This window comes from Centrocercus urophasianus, unplaced genomic scaffold, assembly GCF_019232065.1.
Source record: "Centrocercus urophasianus isolate 14NV4802_14NV808 unplaced genomic scaffold, USGS_Curo_1.0 seq_12, whole genome shotgun sequence".
NCBI classification, from domain to species: Eukaryota; Metazoa; Chordata; class Aves; order Galliformes; family Phasianidae; genus Centrocercus; species Centrocercus urophasianus.
Window position 1 is genome coordinate 32,682,629 of NW_024884364.1, and position 20,914 is coordinate 32,703,542.

The 20,914-nt window shown below is 39.4% G+C and overlaps 1 protein-coding gene across 7 annotated transcripts in view; it reads right to left on the reverse strand.

Moving 5' to 3' along the window:
- PRDM15 (PR/SET domain 15) overlaps positions 1 to 20,914 on the reverse strand; it is a 36,024-nt gene that overhangs the window by 7,634 nt on the left and 7,476 nt on the right. For 2 of the 7 annotated variants that reach the window (XM_042810083.1, XM_042810081.1), the window contains exons 4-20: positions 20,605 to 20,758; positions 19,568 to 19,820; positions 18,267 to 18,389; positions 14,796 to 14,894; positions 13,563 to 13,790; positions 12,619 to 12,754; positions 11,348 to 11,529; positions 10,698 to 10,792; positions 9,666 to 9,753; positions 8,007 to 8,174; positions 6,554 to 6,648; positions 5,338 to 5,469; positions 4,282 to 4,416; positions 2,176 to 2,339; positions 1,731 to 1,810; positions 991 to 1,110; positions 177 to 308 (exon numbers count right to left, since the gene is read on the reverse strand). In XM_042810083.1, coding sequence (XP_042666017.1) covers positions 177 to 308; positions 991 to 1,110; positions 1,731 to 1,810; positions 2,176 to 2,339; positions 4,282 to 4,416; positions 5,338 to 5,469; positions 6,554 to 6,648; positions 8,007 to 8,174; positions 9,666 to 9,753; positions 10,698 to 10,792; positions 11,348 to 11,529; positions 12,619 to 12,754; positions 13,563 to 13,790; positions 14,796 to 14,894; positions 18,267 to 18,389; positions 19,568 to 19,820; positions 20,605 to 20,758 — 2,384 coding nt within the window. Of the gene's footprint in view, positions 1 to 176; positions 309 to 990; positions 1,111 to 1,730; positions 1,811 to 2,175; positions 2,340 to 4,281; positions 4,417 to 5,337; positions 5,470 to 6,553; positions 6,649 to 8,006; positions 8,175 to 9,665; positions 9,754 to 10,697; positions 10,793 to 11,347; positions 11,530 to 12,618; positions 12,755 to 13,562; positions 13,791 to 14,795; positions 14,895 to 15,559; positions 15,846 to 18,266; positions 18,390 to 19,567; positions 19,821 to 20,604; positions 20,759 to 20,914 lie in introns of those variants that run through there. The other 5 variants (XM_042810084.1, XM_042810082.1, XM_042810085.1 and 2 more) reach the window with 5 other exon arrangements.

The following is a 20,914-nucleotide window of genomic DNA, read 5'->3' on the forward strand; positions in this document are numbered from 1 at the left end:
ACCAACTGGTGTATCTTAGCTGCATAATACAATAGTGGTTCTGGCTGACAAGAGGTCAAAATCCCACTTTTCAAAAAGCATAATATGTGTATTTCTATTCTGACACTCTCACTCTTCTAGATACGAGTTCTCCCAAGAAGCATTTAGTTGATTTTGCACATCTTTAGAGACCTCACCCGTGTGCCTTTTGTAATGCTTCAGCATGTTGACTTTCTGTGCAAACTTTCGGTGACATTCCTTGCATTCATATTCTTTTATCCCTTTATGAAGTTTCATGTGGTGACGAAGTGCATGTTTTGTCTTCATTCCTATGAGACAAACAGACACAGCTAAAAGCGTGGTATGAAGATTTTCCCCATTTCTCCCACCTTCAGAGAAGAACTCAAACTAAATTCATTGTTAGCCAATAGCAATTTATCACTATTCTTCTAGACCCAGGCAAAAGCTCTGGAAAACATCCGAAGAATCACCGAGGAAGAAGCAGAACAGCAAGGAAAACAGAAGAAAAAACATTATCAGAGATATCACATTTAACGCCTTTACTAAAATGCCAGTTCAGTAATTGCTCAGATTGTAACAAATAACTCAAAAAGTAGAAACAACTTTTGACAGTTGAGACTCCTAGAGAAATCACTCTAAGTTTATGTCTGAAAACAACTTACAATGAAAAAAAATACAAGCAACCAAGATTTTTGTTCACTTTGGGGCTGCAAACGCAGCAGAATTCAGTCAGAGAAGCACTTCTCAATCTAACAGAACAGAGGCAAATTTTATTAACATTAGATGCATCTTACAGGTCATGGAAGCAGTTCATAAATTTAGAAGTGTTATATATATCTGTCAAGCTCCTGATTAATAGTTTCTAACACTTGCAAGTAAAGAAATTTACATTTGGAGGACCTTCCCAATATTCTAAGAGTAGAATTTGAATTCAGATATTCATCTGCTATTCAGTACCACAGTTAATGGAAAACAAGGCTTTGGACATACCTTTGCCACATTCTGCACACAAGTATTCTCGGATATTATCATGGACCCGCATGTGTTCTTTTAACATGTCTTTCCTAGCAAATGATTTGCCACATTGCTCACAAGCATGACTTTTTACACCTTAAAAATAAATGTAAAAGACAACATAAACAAACAAAAAAAAAATGTTAATGAAAAATGTGCATCCCCTCAAAACTGACTAGATTGGTGAATTAGAGGGCGACAGTCCATCTGTGTCGTCAGCCACATCTTTCATGCATACTGTAGTCCAAACTGCACTAGGAGAGTTAGAGAAAGAAAAGCTGCTTTTTTGTGTGTGTGCATGATCTGAAAAAAGACAAAGCCTGAAGTAGGGCAATACTGTATAGCATGAAATAATAATGAATTGTTAAAAATGATTTTGCAATAGCAGTTTTCAGCCTGTGTAATGGTGAGAAGGCGACATGGATAAGAATTTGAGGAAGAACGGAACACAGAATTAGGTTTTTTAGCAGATGAATCCTGCATGGGATTAACTAAGGATCTTCTGCACTTTGGGCTTTGACCAAATATCTTCATTAACACTTTCTGCTTTAGAAAACTGGTCTACCTTAAAGCACAAATAGATAATTTATCTTATTGTAACTTAGAATAAAAACCCAGAAGCTTTTTTCTTGGGGGAAAAAAAAAAAAAAGGCAGGCACTGGCAACAGAAATTTTTTTGGAATATTGATAATTATAAAGAAACACAGCATTTTTACCTGTATGTATAAGCTTATGTCGTTCCAGATTCCCTATACTGTTAAAAATCCTTCCACAGATTTCACATGGATGGATGTATCTGAAACCAAAAAGACCAAAACTGTCACACCTCCCCTGAGACAGAGATGATTTTTAGATATTTCTGTCAGTAACTTTATTTGGTAATTACTAGACAAGTTCCTTCAACTGTAAATGTAAGATTGGAGCACTTTGGTATTGCTATGTCCTCAAATCATAATCGTGTTCTTGTTTTTTAATTCTTATTAAAAAGCACAGATTTATACTTTACAAAGACCGAACTGGGAGGCTGTTGATTAATAACACTAAGTGAATTACTAATGTTATATATTTCATTATAGCCCAGTTCTCCTATAGCATCGGATGAGAGAGCCACCGTGACTACAGAAAGACAGCTCCTCTTAGCAGCCCAACAAGTCATCTTACTTCTGCACATTAGGATCAGGTAGGTTCTCCCGGTGAATGACCATGTGTGCATGGTAAGTGGCCTTCAAGGCAAAGCGTCGATTACAAATGCTACAGCCATAGCCTTTCTCCTTGTGCACGTCCATTATATGCTTCAAGTACTCCTTTCCTCGGCCGAAAGTTAACTGTGAAATGAACCAATAGTGAATGAAAGGGGAAGAAGTTCCTTGCAAACAGCTGTGGTTTAGTAGCACATTATTGGGATCTACAGTCAGAAGCAGCAGTCAGAAATATTCTGCTTATCGCTAGATAAAATATCTTTGAAAGCTAGATTCAGGACTGAACCTGTTTGGCCATTACAAGCACTCTGCTACACAACATCAATTAACTCACTCAGAAAACCAGATCAGTATGGTATCTCTGGGTCCTTGCTGACAGAGGGCAGAAGAGCATAATGAATACAGTTCACTTATTTTTGGACAGAGAAGTGCTTCTTGTACTACATTAGTAGAAGACCTCCAATTATTTGTGCAGCAAGGAACAGACTTAAAAAGAGCCACGTATAATCTTCACTAGCCGTTTAAGCAACGATGCCACAGACAGAGATAAATGTTTTTTGAGCTCTAAGGCATAGTATTCCATTCTGCAGAGAAAGCATCAGCGCTAGCTTCAGGGAGTTTGTATTTCTTGGCATTTGTAGGGCAGAGATTCCAGCTCAGCTCTTGGAAGCACTACAGCTACAACAGACAGGAGCTCCACCAGGGCTAAATAGCTGTTGCATATTCTTATATGCTCCTACGTATCAGGGCAAAGTGCCACGACAACGTGTTCATTTGCTCTAATTTTGCTCCTATTCAGGGCATGGCTGACAGCACTGTACAGCTTGGTGAAGATGTCCTTTGGGAAAAGGAAACTAAGTGAGAGACTCCTAAAATCTTGGAACACGTATTTCACTAATACTCATTTGTATGTAGTTCTCCTTTAGGAGTGCATCAGTTTTCAGCCAAAAAGAGCCTCCCTATCTCACCATAGCTTACACTCATCTTCCATCGCCTTACACTTCACAAACTTCACAAACACCTGCAGAAGCACTAAAAGAGACCAGCTTCCAGAAACACCCTTTTAATTTGAAACAGCAACATTTCCCTCATTTAGAAGCATATATTTTATACAGTTTATGTACCCATTAAGTGCCAGACATTAAAATTAGCAAGTATATGATTAACTGGTGAGATCACATCTTATGCTTACTGATATAAGCTTAAAATCAGTTTTGCAGATAAGAACAGAAACCTGAAGTACTTATATCTCCAAGTCTTTTACATGAGAAGGTAGGCTAAATGCTTTCACTACATTGTATGTATCTGTGATATAAATTCTGATTTCCAGAGGACAAGCCAGTGATTTAACTCCCAAGATTCTCCTGCTCCACTGCCAGTTTGGCCAGTTCTGCTGTTCCCACAGATCATTTTTTGCAACCCTCTCACTCCTGCGCAGTGTGCTCCCCATGAATATATAGAACCCAAAGATCCCATTCTTCCTCATTACTTCTTTAGAAAATGGCAAAAGCCATGCAGTTAAAGGCTGACAGTCTTCCTCTGCTTGCTGACAAGTAAGCAAAGTATATTCCAGTACCATCCTGGTAGTAACACAGTAGGCCAAGAATAAGCGTTCATGTTGCACGCTAACAGGAGTGTTAATCCCCCAAAGTGGATACCCACTAGACAGCATTTGATCTTTTTGAAATGAGTCAAATTGTGAATGGTATCATTCAGAAATACCACTTTAACATAAATATTTTTTTAATTTGCACATAATTAAAACATAGTCTAAGAATTGAATGAACAGAAATTTACTGTTTCTTCCTCCAGTTTTGTTTGCTTGCTGCCTCGCATACAGGGAAACATATACATTTATCTTTTTAAATGTCTGGCATTCACCTTGCAGAACACCACCATGTCTTGTGGAATGACATCACTTTGTAGATTAGAGCACTGCAGAGGAGAGCAGACCTGTGAGCTGGCCTGCTCTTTCCTAATTTTCAACATTACTTATAGTTATAAATAATTGATAGACACCTCCACTCCTTCCCTCCCATTAAATTAATTTGAAAGTATTTAAAGCTACCTGGCACCTTTTGCAGCTATACTTGTGAGGCTCAGAATCTGCACTTTCATCAGAATTGTCATCATTTTCTTCTGATGAGATTCCAATTTTACCAATGAACTCTTCCCTCTGGTGATCGTCCATTAGTGCTATATCCTGTGCAAAGTAGGAAAGAATATTATGTTTTAATAGATTAAACATCTATTTCAAAATGTAATACCTCAACAGCATTTTCTCCACACTGACTGCATCACATTATTAGCTGCTGTAGCACTATTTATCAACATCATCTAGATTATCTTCCCATTTCATTCAATTAAGATAAAGAAATTCACTCTGTCCATGATTAAACAAGAAACAACTATTCATCTGAACAGATAATACCAGATTTTGTGTATAGAATGAATTTTAATGTAAACAGAGTCAACGGGTTCAGTATTACATCCACATAAGAGTATTTACAAATGTCACTGAGTGATACAATTCCTTTAGATTTCGGGTTAACCAAGTGATGTCAAAATAATCAGCATCTGTTTAGACACTGCTAGTTTTTTTGTTTTTTTTTTTTTTTCCTGTTTAAATGATTTGAATCATTTTGACAAAACCAGGTAAGGAACTGAGCACGCAGCCAGTTATGCTGGTATATACAAGAGAATCACAATCAGTGGCATGGAAAAGAGCAGGAACAGTTAATTTTGTTGTTGGTTGGTGAAGTTTTTTTCAGTGCAGAGAGGGGATGACAGTAAACCCTCATCTCAGCCAAACTACAGCTGGAAAAATACATCTGTTAGCAGCTTTTTTTAATTATTCTTTCTGCTTTAAACCAATCCACCTCAATGACTCATGCAAAGTCACAAGTTTAGAAGAGCATTCTGAAATAACACATGTGGAAACCCAGAGCCATAGGTACAGAACACAGTGCTTGCTAGACTGCAGCAGAAACATCACCACACAGGATACACAATCACTTGTGTTGCCATACAACACATGGCTGTAACGGTCTCACTATATTTATCCATATGTTTGTTAATGTTTGCTAAATAACATGACTTCTCTACCAAACAATTAACACAGTACCTTAAAATGGACATGAATGTGATCTCTCAACACATCCACTCTAAAAAATTTACGTCCACAGATTTCACAGGTGTATTTCTTGTCTCCATGTGTTAGAAGGTGTTTGTTCATATTGCTTCTACATGAAAACACCTAAAAGAAAGAAGGATGGGTTTTTGTATCACATCCAGCAGGGCTGCAGTTCTTTACAAGTTACCCAACAGATAGCTAAGAATGTACCTCCTGTCTTTTTTATTTATTCAGACCAGAAACAGACAGGAACATCTGTTATCTAGCCAGCAGATGACCTCACAAACTGGTGACAAAGCAAAACATATATGCAGCTCCAAAGAACTTAATGAAATTGCCTACTTATTAGAGGTGGGCTTACAAGTAGATGCAGCAGAATTACATAGGGTAAATTTATTTAGACAGTGTCTTTTGAACCAAGAATGTTGCATCTATCTGTAAAAAGATACATGCACAAGATCTATCTTCACTGAAATTAACATACTGAAAGCATCAAAATCAAAAGCTTACCCCCCAGTTTAAGTGTTGCTTGAATACACCTTCCACCATGAATCATTAAACATTTATAATATCACCAGTAAAATCCACAGTCTTTGCACTGGTGACAGTAGCAACTTCAGATAATGAATATTAAGCTCCAAAACACAACAATGGCACAATCACACAATGAATTCACTTGGAATTCTAACAGATTTTCAATACAGTCAATTGTAGCCATTTTCATTCTGGAAGAAAATCTTCACTCTAAATAGTGTAAGCCATGAGGATTCACTGCCAGACACAGTGACCATGTTGCACGTCCTGAAAAAACTCTAGTCTGAACTTCAGTTTTGTTCTTATTTTTGTCATAACAGCTTCCACAATCACTGGCCGTAGTGGAACTTGGGCATATAATAGAGCTCATGCAGCTGAAAGAGGAACATCTTGGCTGGGCCTCAGGACTTGCTGCTGACTGACTATGCATCTGTGTAAGTTGCGAGGCAGTCTGATGTGGCACATACTGCACTAAATGTCATTTACCTCAACCTCTTGGCAGACGGTGTGTCTATTCAAGTAGATAGTTACTGTGTTTTAATGCGTGGCTGGTAACACGTTCTATGTCAAGATAATTCATTTAGAGTCTCAGAGCTGAGGCACTGTACCCTCAGCATGTTCCTGGAGCTACAACACATAGCTTCACGGGGCACATGCTGGCAAAGCAGCCTACCTTCCCACACACAGGACATCCTGAAGGCTCCTTCTTGTAGCGAACCATGTTTTCCGTGCTGTGTTCAAAGTCTTCTCTTTTCACACGCCTCACCCCTTTACAGAACAGTCCCCATCAAAAAAACAAAACAAAAAAAATAAACCATGGCTTTCCACTCCAATCTGCATGCCCTCTCAGGTGAGTACTGTAAAGAAGAGTGAAATACTGGGAAGAGCCTCAATGCAGAATTTAATTGCTAGCAAAAGGATCATTTCTTAGTAAAAATGCCATCTTAAGAATACAGAAGAATTCTGCCAAAGGGAAGTATTGTGGCCTGTTGGACATTACTCCAACTGTAATGTGTCTGAAAACAGGAATTTACTGTCAATAACAGAAAACAGGCAGATCTAATAGGCCTTGGTATTTTGATCAGATATCCAGACTAGAAATCCCTTTGTCAGTCTCTGAGGGGAGAGAGAATAACCCAGCATCACTTCTGATGTTCAAGGACGATTACAGACCTCTTTCTTTGCTACTTTCCATGAAGAAAAGGGCTGCTGCTGTTCTGTGACAACTGAATGTGAAACTTCTTGCCATCACTACTCAAAACCTTGTCCTCTAGTTCAGGACACAGAGAGCTGAATCATGAAAGTCCAGTGATGGCTGGCCGAGCCCAAAGTGACAAATTACATAATTTGACTGCTTTATTATTATTTTTATATATATATCACCTTCATTCTTATCTTCTACACCACTAGTGGTATTTTAACGTATAATTTGGTAAGCTGTCATTGTCCAAGTTTTTCCAGACCCTTTGAGGAGTATCTATAACACAGAATCATATCATAGAATGCTGTGGGTTGAAAAGGACCACAATGATCACCTAATTTCAACCCCCCTGCTATGTACAGCATTGCCGACCACCAGACCAGGCTGCCCAGAGCCACGTCCAGCCTGGAACATAACATCCTTAGATGTTGGAAATTTTGAAATCTCATAATCTCATCTTCATGTACTCCCTAGATTACATCACACAGCATTCCATTTATACAATATTGGTCAGGTAGCAGCCTATAGAATAGATTTATATTTATACAGCAGTCACTTTCAGTTAATTCTCTGCTCTCAAATAACTCTAATTACCACATATTTAAAAGAGAAAAATCAAAGAAACAAAACAAAACAAAACAAAACAAAAAAAAAGAGACTGATAAAATTAGGCAGTCTCAGATACTGCATGATGAGCCAAGCAGCTTTCATGTGACTGTCAGCAGCACTGCCCCAGTCATGTGAAGTTAAAAAAAAGGGTGCAGCTCCTAAAAAGGTTTCTCAGATCTAAATAACTCTGATCCAGGATTCATTACTGTTACTTTTCATAAACTTTACATACTGCTGAAACCTGCAACTTTACAGCAAGAAACTGACTAAAAATGACACCTACCATAATAACTAGGTTCATAGGTGGTAAGCTTACCTTCCAGGTGTCGTCTTTGATGGTCCAGCATGACATCCTTCCTGTAGAACATCTTATTGCAGATTTCACATGCAAACTTCTTATCTCCATGCTTTTTCTTGTGTTTGGAAAGATTACTGTTTGTAGAAAAGAATCTGAAACACATCTCACACTGGAATGTCTTGTCATCTGTAAGCAAGAGAAACCAGGCAGCTTTTTAAAAGGAAAGCAAATTTTCTATGTTTGTGACATATCTTTTAGTTCTTTTGTGAAACCTGAGTTATAGCATACAAGTAATCAATCATTATATATAGATTGAGGAAGGAAATGAAGTATGTATTTTTTTTTAACTCTAAAATCTGTCCTCTCATTAAAAGTATAATAAACACCAAACAATACACCAAGTGCATGTTTGCTATCTGTGAAGTTAACAATCCCTGGAGAGTATTTCTTCAAAAGCAGTAACAACATATGTCAGTTCAACACTGACACTACCATCATATCTTCCTTCCCTGGTCTATTTCTATTATGGTCTAGCATACATTAAAATAATGTTCAAAGTAGACTCAGTTACAGTTGATTCAAGTTTTCAATGATGGTAAAATAGCTGTGTATATGGCAACACATCAGAACACTGTCAGCTGTATCTAAACATCAGAATACTGCCAGCATTGGCTCCTAATGTCAGCCAGTACAGTATACTCCAGAAGAAAGTACAAAATCTCAGAAGAGGAACATTACAAGTAACAGGCCTATGGGAAATTTGTTTTATATTCAGTAGTTGAGACTTCTGTCAGAAAATGAAAGCATGGTCCTTTAGGTGGAATTTGCCAACACTACAGCAATCACAAAGATGCTAACTGCTTGATTTGTCAAATCGGAGAGCAAATACTGCTGCTTATTATGGTAGCAGTCAACTCAGAAAGAAAATGAGCCACTCTCTTTCAATATTGAGGTCATTCAGCTTTGCTTCCCATTCTTCATAAGGCTGAGTTCTTATTCAATCTGTACCCTTTCAAAGGAAATCAGAAAATTTATTTTGAACGGTGCTTGAGGCAGCAGCTACCCAGGTGATTCTGAACAGGGAGTTATCATGTGTCTATAAAAGTAATCAGGCTGTCATTTTCTAAGCATAAGATCACTCAGAACATCTAATAGGAGTAATAACAAGGGAAGGCTGTGGAAGGAAAGGACAGGCTCTAGTGATAGCAAGAAGGAAACATACGGAGAGATTATTTTAAGTATAAAGAAAGCACGAAAAAGCAGAAGAAAACTAATCTCTGAAAATTGCAGACTATCAATAATAGCGACCTCTTTTCCAGTTCCTCTTTCTCAGAGAAATTAGTTGAAACTTAGTTTCAGGAAAGAAAGTTAAACATAGACAGTGACAGAGTATCCGTGAACATACAAGTGAAATACCAGTGACGATATTTTATGGGTGAGCAGGGAAAAGAAAAAAGGCAACACATAAGTGGATGTATTACTCTATAGATTATGGATTCTACTTTGATTATTGCAAAAAGAAGTTTTATAAGGGAAGGAAGAAAGGAAAGTGGCAGGCTGCTTGCAATAATGAAAAGAATCCAAATGTGTGCTTTCCCTTTGTAGTTAGCATGCTGAGGTGGATTTGTGGGTATACCCATAAAGATGAGAGGAAGCTGAAACATTAGCCACGCTCACCTGTCCTGCAGTTATGGAATTCCAAGGCACTCTCTATTCGAAAAGCCTTTTCACATGTTGTGCACTTGTATCTGTACTCACTGTCAACCTGAGGATTACAAAGATTATTTAAGAGGGGAAAACGTTGAGTCATGATTGACAGAGAAATCTCAATTACTTTTTCTGCTTTTTATCTTGACCAATTTTTCTGCCTTCAACGTGATGTTTAGATATACACCGGTGCACAATTCTAACGCTATGTTATCATGCTATGTTCCTACATTTGATCTCTACTAAAAAAACAAAACAACAAAAAAACCAACAGTAGACCAATAGACCATGCACCTGTGTGCATCTAACAGTCTTCTTGATTACCCTGAGTCTGACAGAGAAATTCTGAAAAGCAAGTAACCTGACTCATCCTCTAGCTCTCAAATAGATGCCAGGAATAAGAGAGCCTTGGGTCTTGATGTCAGGCAACAGAAATTTTCAATGATAAGACCCCACCACTGGGATGTTTAATACTAATATGGTGATAGTAGAACTAAAAAGCCCTCGTCAGCAGGCACAGTACTCTGCTATAAGCTCTGTAAGTTTACACATGGGCTCACAGTGCTCATTAACGCAGCCTTTACCCAGAGTATTGATATACTATCTCTGCAACAGGCAGAGATAAATAAACGAGGACAGGCAAACAAAAGTAGAGCAGTACTGTTTGGTACAATAAACTGAAGTCCAATCTCACCTCTGGGTCATGTAGGTGCAGCTAATTTCAGCTTGTCTTACTGTAACTGATGCCTGAAAACACCCTTCTACAGGAAACTGAGACACAAAAAAGAACTTTATGGCCTTACGTAAGCCCATGCTTTCCAAACTGAAGAGCTGTTCTAACAGAAGATGGTACCTCTCCTTATCAGTCTTACCTCACTTCTAAGAAATTCACAGAGATATCCGCTCAAACATAATTGACCCAAACTCCCCAGTGAGCACCTGGAAGCTCACTGCACATTTTCACATAACCTCAGAAAAAGCCCGCTGGTCATTTCCACTCACTTCATTCCTGCTGTGCTTGTATGAAACATGCTGCTTTAAGCTCTCTTTACGGCTGAACAGCTTTGCGCATTCCTCACATTTAAATAGTTTGTCACCTGAGGGCATCAATCAAGATTAAAAAAAAGTAGTCAGAAACTGATAATAATCAACTCTAAGACAAGACAGGGGAAATCAAAGCACAAACAAAACAAACAGGCTAATGATCAGAAGCTTTAGTAATTCAGGAGATCCAGATAGTAGATCGTAACCTTTTTCATTCTAGTGAAGTTTACCTAGTGACAATTTTGTTTGATTCCCCCCCACCCTTTTCTGAACTGCTGTTTTTTGCAAAATCTTTAGAAGCACTTTGGTGATATTTTCACAGCAGTATTGATCATGAGACTGTTCAGATGGGGGAATATATCTGTAAAGGGACTAATAGTTTTGGAAAGTCAGCGCCTCCTTCCCCCTGCTTAAATATGTATCTAGATTCAAATTTTAAATAATTTCAGTTCCTATAGTCTGCATAACTTAAAAAAGAAAAAAAAAAAGGAAGAGCTCTATTAACACAATGCATACCAATATCTAAGAATAGCTTAAGATGTTTTTACTCAAAAGTGGAACCAATGAGAGAAAGAAACAATGCACAAGCAAGGCAAAAGCAAACCTACCATGAGAACGGATGTGCCTGCTGAGGTTGCTGCTGTTCTGGAAGATCTTACTGCAGATACTGCACTGATAGACTCTTTTGTGCTCCCCAAGTTGCTTTATCAGCTTCCGCCGTATACCATGTCTACTGGAGAGAATTAAACTTCTTTTGAGGGACATGCTGTTTTGGTGATGAGCAAACCTACTGGATCAGAGAAAGAAAGGCAGGGACTGAAAGGTATCCCACAGGTTGCAAGAAAGTCCCACCAGATGGCGAAAGCTAGAAGATGTTATGCTCAGCTTCTGACAGGAGAGGGAGCGCTGGAGCCTCATCATTGCGAAGACGACCTTTCAGCCACCTGCTAGAAGCAGCAGATGTTGGAAAGCAGCTTGCTTCAAATTAACTTTACCCAAGACAAAAAAGAAAGGAAGCAGGAGCCACCAACCCCACAGATTGTCTTTTCAGGCCTCTCAGAGGAGCACAAAGGATCCGTTCTGCTCCTCTGAAAAAATACCATTAGCATGCTTTTAGCTTAGAAATCTTGGCAGTTTTCATGCAAAAAGCACGTATGGTAAAAAAGGCAGCAGGGCACCAAGAAGCAACAGTGTTCTATTTCCCAGCACCACCACCAGCTGGAATGCATTTTTGATGGCTCTGTATCTGCTAAGGACTGTAGTATATAGCATTACTAGCTAATTTTGAAATATCTAACAAGCACTTTATTATGCAAAAAAATAAAAATAAAAATCAAGAAGCCAATTTTACCAAGTCAGAAAGACGAAAAATAATTTTAAAAGTCCTTGATATTTAAAAGTCTCCTTGAGGTTCTGGTATACTTACGTTTTCACTTTCCACTGCTCTAAGTCTGAGGTGACACACTCAAATCAATATGAAGTGATTTATGAGTTAAAATACAAACCAGACTGAATAATTGTTAGCTTTCTTTTAAAGCAAAAATCTATTTGCCTGTTTTATGACCAACATTCAATAGGAGTATATTCAATTGCACAGTATTTCATTGTGAAACTGCAAGAGACTTTGGGATCACATTGAATTAAACCTGTCACGTGACAGAAAATGAAATTATCATATGTTCCAGCCCTCTAGCACCAATATCTCATCAACCATGCATCACCCTACAGTACATGAGCCATCTTTGTGGCTCTTCTAGCAGCAGCATCACATTTTTTACAGTAATGAAAAAGAGTACCTATGAGCCCAGTAGAAGAACTGCTGCATGCTACTTAATCTTGATTAAGCCTGAGAGGAAATTCTGCGTTCCAGAACACTTACTTTGTGACTGAACTGATGCTACTGGTGGTGCTAGGCACCTTTCCTAAAACCAATTCCATTATCCTCTCTTCTGCAGCTGATGGCAGAGCCACTTCTTCTGGTGGGACTTCAGCTGCAGTGTCAGCTACACGTTCCACTGCAAACATATCATAAAAATACAGTATTAATGTGATAGCTAGAAAGAAAACCTTAATACATGATTTTCCTTTTGTAATGATATATGCATAACAAATAACAGATTGCTAACGAGTAAGCATGACTTGCAAGATACAAAAAGGGGCTACTAAATCGCAGGTCAAAGTGCAACGTCTTACCTTTCCACAGCCTACTACTAAGGGGCCAGTTGACTATATGCAAGGTGAAATATTCTACGTAACCTTCCCTTAAAGAACAGCAAGGTCCTGAAAAAAGCCCCTTCCAGGAACACCACCCTATGTCAGAGAAAGGAAAGTATCTCTGCTTGAGGGAAGATGCTTCTTCTCCTGTTCCTTCCTTTGGAAAGAGTAGATAATAGCAGGACAAGGGGAAATGGTTTTAAGTTGGATGGGGCCCTGAGCAGCCCAGTCTAGTATTAAATGGGGAGGCTGGTGGCCCTGCACATGGCAGGGGGGTTGGAGATTCATGATCCTTGAGGTCCCTTCCAATCCTGGTCATTCTGTGATTCTTGCAGGAAGCTAGGCAGGTCTCTCATAATCACCATCCTGCATTTCTCTGGCCCTTTCTATTCCTAAAACTTTTGCAGGAGAATGCAGGTAATCTAACTATAGATGTTGCAACCTTTATTGCAGACCTGGAACTGACAGAAGGACAGGTTTGTACTCCTCTGCTTTAGAGATGGTCCTAAAAACCTCACCCTGTCTCTGTGCTCCTTTGTAGGCCTTTTTGAGAAATAAAGACACATGAAGGCGGGGTATGACTTAGCATTTTCTACAGTTTTGTTTTACCTGCAGGATCTTTCTCTTCAGCAACAAGGGGTGCTTCTGTTTCTGCTTTTGTTGTTTTGATCTTCCTTCCCCGCCTGGCCTTTCTCCTTGAGTCTGTACTGGCACTGGCAGCATCACAAACCACTGGTGGATCCGCAGGGGGAGCCTCTGTTACTTTATCTGCAACAACCTCACTTTGGCTGGTTTGGGGGGCACATTTAGCTTGTTCCAGGTGACTCATCAAGTGTTCTGAATGGATGGAAAGAGCAAGAGTATAAAGAGGTTGCCATGAAGGATACTAAGGGATAGATCGATCTGAAGCCTATTGAACAGGTCAACCTCATTTAACAGTGACTCACTTCAAATTATTTCAAAAGCAGTCACAATACCATCCTAACTAAAAGCAAACTGTCTGATAAACATTCACATAATTACTAACATTGACTACAGTTTTTAAGAGGTCTGTTAGATGTAACCGGAAACAGGTTGTGCCCCTGATAATTTCAACCTTAACGAGGGTAAATTTAGATTGGACATGAGGAAAAAGTCTTTTACAGTGAGGGTGGTGAGGAACTGGAACAGGTTGCCCAGAGATGTAGTTGATGTCCTGTCCCTGGAGACTTTCAAGATGAGACTGGATAAGGTCCTGAGCAACCTGATGTAGCTGTGATGTCCCTGTTCAGCACGGCTGTGTTGGGCTACATTACATTTAAAGGTCCCTTCCAACCCTAAGGATTCTACGATTCTATGATAATGGGTACATTTTTCCAAATACCCAAGTTATTTAGCAACCCGAGTGTCCTTTTCAAAAATGAGTCAAATGGTGACAGCTCTCAAATATTTTAAACGGAATAAAATAGCTGCAAATGAAATGCAGAAAAAACACATTTAATTACTATTACTATATCTGTGTCACAAACACCAGACAGTATCAGTAACTGCAAGCTGGGATCACTTACTGATCTTATACACTGTTTATGCAGTTCCCTGTCCTTGATATTCCTAATATTCCTATCATTTTCTTGATAACGATTTTCTAGATTCAATCTCTCAGCTGTTTGCCCAGAGATTGCTTGCTGCCATATTAATAACATCATTTTACCTACCCCTCATCCCTACCTTCTTTGTCAAAGGAACACAAACATAAAATCTTTATCTTACTACATCATGGACAAGGATATAGCTTTGCAGTCTGGAAAAATGGAACTCTCCTAACGCCTCTCAGTACCATCATCAATTTTTAGCACTCCTTACCTGTCAAAAGCTGAGGCTCCTGGAAAGCAGATGAACACACTTTACATGTCCACTGGCTGGGTTCTGCTTCTGCAGCTCCACTGCCTTCTGGAGTGCTCACTAAATCACAAGAAGAAATACTCTAAAGCTTTGAATATGGGAAAGTAGTAAATCCCTGTAGTCTTATTCAGCTTGCAGTGACTCCTTGTATATCACAAACGATGATTTAAGCAATAAGAGGCTCACAGAGGCAGCTGCTTAATTTTTGACTTCCCAGCTATATTCCACCAATGTAATCAGATGCCTGTACATGTTTAATTCAAAAGGAAATGAAGTTTGATTTATTCTCTGGGGCCACTTTGGGACGTTGCAGACATGAACACCTGAAGTCAGAAAAGAATCTAAATGGTTGCAGGAGAACATTGGTGCTTTTGTAAAGTCCTAAGGTCCCTTCGGCACCTTCTGAAGAGATGTGATGATTAAAGGCACAATAAAAAGTATTTTTTTGCACCATTAAAATTGGAGCTACCAGTACTCTACTGGGTGAGCTGAGGACAGAAGTAAAAAAATCATCCTTGCTCTCTCTGCAGAGCATCACAGATTAAAAACATTTGGATGAACAGATGTATGGGTGAGAATAATGAAAACCTGGTTTTGACTAGTTTTGTTAATTGGATATTCTACCAGTCTACTGTATTAGGATTTTAATTAGCCTATCAGCTGGCACACAAGAAGAAATAGAGAGGAAAATGGATCTGGAATTAAAAACAAAGGAAAATGGTTACTTTGCGCACAGTCCATTGTCTTTCAGTCCTTGGATGGTCTGTCTACATTTGTCACGAGTATCTCATAAATCTAGACCAGTTCACAGATTTTTTGGTACAGACAGAATATTCCACAGCACACAAGAGTTCCCCAGAAAAGGAGGATGACACTGTAATTAGATGAAGTGAACACCAGCACAGAAGATTCAAACTGTATGACAGTAAGCACTCAGTTAAACTCTCTCTGCCTAATCTGTACCCCATCTGTACTGGGATGATAAAGATACTTCTTCCTTCTTGGCTCTTAAGCCAAAATAAAAGGCTCTCTGAGGCTAATACAAGCGTATTTAATGTTCTACACTACACACATCAGATCTCATCCACACTGTAATAAATAAATAAAAATCATAGAATCATAGAATGGCCTGGGTTGAAAAGGACCACAAAGATCATCTAGCTTCAAACCCCCTGCTAAGTGCAGGGTCGCCAACCAGCAGACCAGGCTGCCCAGAGCCACATCCAGCCTGGCCTTGAATGCCTCCAGGGATGGGGCATCCACAGCCTCCTTGGGCAACCTGTTCCAGTGCGTCACCACCCACTGTGTGAAAAACTTCCTCCTAATATCTAACCTAAAACTCCTCTGTCTTCGTTTAAAACCATTCCCCACTGTCCTTTCATTATCCACCTTTGTAAACAGCCATTCTCCCTTCTGTTTATATGCTCCTTTCAAATATTGGAACCACCTCCCCGGAGCCTTTTCTTCTCCAAGACAAACAAGCCCAGTTCTCTCAACCTTTCCTCATAGGAAAGGTGCTCCAGCCCTCTGGTCATCTTAGTGCCCTCCTCTGGCCCCGCTCCAAGAGCTCCATGTCCTTCCTGCACTGGGGGCCCCAGACCTGGACGCAGTGCTGCAGATGGGGCCTCACAAGAGCCAAGTAGAAGGTGACAATCACCTCCCTGTCCCTGCTGGCCACCTTTCTTTAATGCAGCCCAGAACACAGCTGACCTTCTAGGCTGTAAGCACACACTGCTGGCTCACGTCCAGCTTCTGGTCTACCAGGACCCCCAAGTCCTTCTCCACAGTTCTCTCAAAGGGTTCTTTGCCCAGTCTGTATAAAACACCTGGGATTGCCCTGGCCCAAGTGCAACACCTTGCACTTTGCTTTGTTGAACCTCATTAGGTTCTCATGTGCCCACTTCTCCAGTCTGAATGATTCCCAATAATTCAAAAACAGGAATTCCTTCTTCAGAGGCTATGAAAAAAAAAAAAAAAAAGTACTATCTTGAGAGATTTGTAAAGGAGACCAAAGATAGCAAGCCTGAACAGCAAAATTTTGTGTAATTAAAAAAAAAAAAAGTCAAACTATTAAGCAATATGTAAGGTATTGGATCTATGTCATGAAGTTTCTGTGGCTAGTAAAAATGACTATTCACAATCTGCAAAACTGAAGTCCGTTTTTGAAAATTGTCCCTCATTTTGTGTCTCCCTTGCTCCTTACCTGCCTTGAACCTAGAGACCCTGACTGTGCACTGATTACCCAGGAAGAGTCATGATCTGCTTAGCTTTCCACTTTGTCAGGCTTCCAGGGTGAATCAAAGATCTGTCAGTTTGCAACAGCTCTGCATGACTTAAGGTCAGTATAAGATTCAAAAAAAGGCATATTTTGTTGTGGAAACATGAAAACATTACAAGCAGTGGGAATACTTCAGGGTTCCCAAAGTATAACAGCAGCATTTTGTTTCTGTTCAAGCTGGGCTTTCAGACAGTAGAGTGAAGGATGTAGAAAGCCTTGTTCAAATTTTTCGTCATTTTTTTTTCCTGGAAAAATCAGCATGCTGAACTGAAAAGCAGCTGTCTGGCCAGCTTCATATTTAGACTGTGACAGTATCCATGTAACATGAATAGACCTCTTCTGATGAAGTTCTCTGTTACACATCTGCAACCTTCTGCTCTTCTCCTGACTATTTTTAATACTAGTGAGTAAAATTAACCAACTTTTTCATAGAACAGACACAGAATGCTTTCTTTTGATCCTGAACTCCATATATACTATATACCCTATATATGCTATATATTGCTACATACTCTGAGTTTAATTTTAGACATGGTGACTTTTGTTAAAAGGACTCTAATTCCGTTGTTCCATTTACCAGAGATTACGTGCAGATTGCTTCATAATCAGCCTCAGGGACTGATGGTCTGTGACACCACCAGTTATGTCCTGACCTCCATATTCTTTGCCAGTAATATCCATATTGCTTATAAATTTAACTGAATTTGAGTTCATGTTCTACTCAGTGCAGTCTGAACCGTGCTAGACTTCTAGCACTATTGTAATGTGGGGAGCTCTGCCAGCAAACAGCTCTGTTCTTACACTCACATGTTTTCTTCCAGATCCTGACCATTTGAACAATTGCACTTTGCATAGAAAGTCTAAAGATCTTCTTTGCACCTCCCCCGACTCAGCCCATATCACCTCCAAAGTCAGATGCAGTTGTTTTCATGAAAATCATCCGGTTAAAGGAATTTTTGTCCCTTTGGTCACATTTCAAGCTGCACACGTGCAACTGTGATAAGGCCAAGAAAAATCTAGGCTTTCAAATACTTTCTAAATAAGTACTTGCTGAATATATAACTGTGGTAACTATGATGAAGTGCTATACCTAGAAGATTTTTAGATGTACACCTGCCCTCTATCTCTCTTACAACTACCATAACTTTGCATACCTGTTGGATCAGCTACTGGTATGCTGGATTTCTTCGTTTTTTTATGGGGGAGGACGACAGTCGAGGGCTTTGGAGAGACTTTGTTCCCCTCTTTATCACATTCCATCACTACCAAGCACATATCTATGGAGAGGAAAAAACAGTTCCATTTCTTTACTTTCCAAACCCTTTGATTTTCTTGCTCTTTGCTGATGGCAGCAATTATAATGAAAAAGTTTTGCCTTATAGCAGGCCTGCAGAAAACATTACCGTACAAAAATCCTAACCAGGACATTCTTGCTCTCCAATTTGACACAATGTGCCCTTCATATTCTGGGGTATATAGTGAAAGTGCTGAAGAGAGGAAGCAGGACATACCTTAACAGTATTTTTAAATACCTTTTTGAACGTGAAAATACATGAATGGTTTAAACTGAAGAGAAAAAAGATGAAACCCTTCAATTAACACCACTTGGAAAAATCTTAAATTCAGAAACAAGTTTACAAGACTGATTCAGTATTCCAGACCGTGCTTACTACCAAGATTAGCTGTATGTTATTAGCACTGGCCTCTCTGCAGGCCATTTGTCACCCCAACTTATACTCAGCGTAGCAATAACACCAGATGGGAGTACACCCAACTCAACAACAGAAATTGCCCCTGCAATGCTGAAGGATCAAGCTTTTTAGCTAAAGAAATGCAAATATAGGAAAAAAAAAAAAAACAACAGAGGGGCAGAGAGATAAAAGACCTCTGGCAATTCTAATTTGGGCTCTAGTAAATCTGCTGCCTTTTTTGCCAATGCACAGGCAATCATGTAGAATTGAAGCTTACTTCTGAGCTTACATCATTCCAGTGGGTTCTGTGTAAAGCTGCAGAAGGTAAAAGTTTTTCAGAATGGTACAGCAGTTTTAAGCAAAACCAAAACATTTTCACTCCAACTGAAAAAACGTGGCTTCTTTACCAAATCAGCAAATACATTTAGACATACATTGACAACTGAGCCCCTTTGCTCTTGTATCCTCAAGTGATTTTGATGCAGCTAACAGTTCTTCAATTAAGAACTAATTATCCAGCCTGTTGAGCCTGAAGAGGCCGAATCATCAAGTAGGTCATCCTTCTGCTTTCAAAAGCTGAGATATATCATGGTGAAGAATCTGTGCTTTCTTCTTGTAAGGTAACCATGTACACAGGTTAGCCTGACTCCGAAGGCTAACACATTCAGGGTCAGAGCCTAACCGATAAACAGCACTAGCAACTATAACTAGCAGCCCCTAAGAGGCTTGGGTCCTTAAGAAGGAAGAAAGGCCCCCACACATACCATTGGAAATACTAGTGACCTGCTTCAGCATTGGCTTTTCCATTTTTTTGGCGTAAAAAGCCGCATACCACACTCGCAGCTCAGTTCCTGGTGGGATGTCCCGGGAGGTGGTGAAATAAATATCATTGTCATGCTGGAAGGCAGTTAAGTTTTGATGCTCGTGTTCAGTGGCTGGTCGCACCATCATCATCCAGTTGCAATCATCTTCATTTGAGGTGTCAAAGTATAAAAAAGGCCCATCTTTCTGGAACACCTGCCAAGCAAATTATACGCGTGATAAAGCCGTAACAAAAAATGCAAAGTTAAAAAAATGTATATATATATTTTTGCCATGGTGTTCATTCAAGGTACATCAGGTTCACTGAACAAGCCTCAACGTTTGCGTCATGAATCAGTCACATCCTCAGATGAGTAAAGTCTGAGACAGGCTACCAGGGGCAGGATGGGAACAAAGAGAACCCCCATCCCAAAAAGTCTTGGTATAGCCACTAGTTTTTCACACAATGTGAATGACTCTATAGAGGAGAACAGATCGAAACCTTAACAGCACACTGTGAAACACCCATCAGCCCCTGCATCACATTTCTAAGTCTTTGCTTCTGAGTCATGTATTATTGAAAAGATAAGGACAAATTAAATTTTCACCATGGTATTTCTCCCACCAAAACTTGTCAAGAGAAAAATAAAGCAAATGTAAGACTTATTTTGCTTGTTCCATAAGACTAATGAACGTGCCACTGATTAAGCAAACAAGATCAAAGTGAAGCCAATGATCAAAAAACCCTGAAATGATCTGCCATGTGCCTGACACTTCCTGTATTATCACATGCGAGTGACAGACAAGCAATTGTGTGATTGGATTATATCCTAGCTCTTATCTCCCACAGAATGCTTCTGTAGATTAAACTGTTACAGTATATGCCTAAAAGATATCCCAGTAACATTCTTTGCCATCTTTTTCCACAGTGGCAGAAAGTATAAAACCATCCTGGGTAAAGCCGATTCCCTTTTATTGCTTTTCACATGCCACATCTCACCTTTAGGGGAAAAACAGTTTCTTTTTCAAGCTTGGCAACTCTCTTGGATTCAAACGGGCCAAATTGGGTACGTTTCACTAGCTGAGTCAAAGCAAATACTCCTTCAGTCCCATCTTCCAATTGTCTTATCTCCAAATTAGAAGGGAGAGATGATCTAAGAATTGAATAAAGAATTGAGTCATATATGGGACAAAATTGCAGGGATCAAGGGAAGAAAGATGTCAGCATTCACTCCCCCACTCTCCAGTGACAGAAAATTGTCTTCTGTCAAAATACCTTTATTTCTATGAGAATTCATAAACAGAAGAGA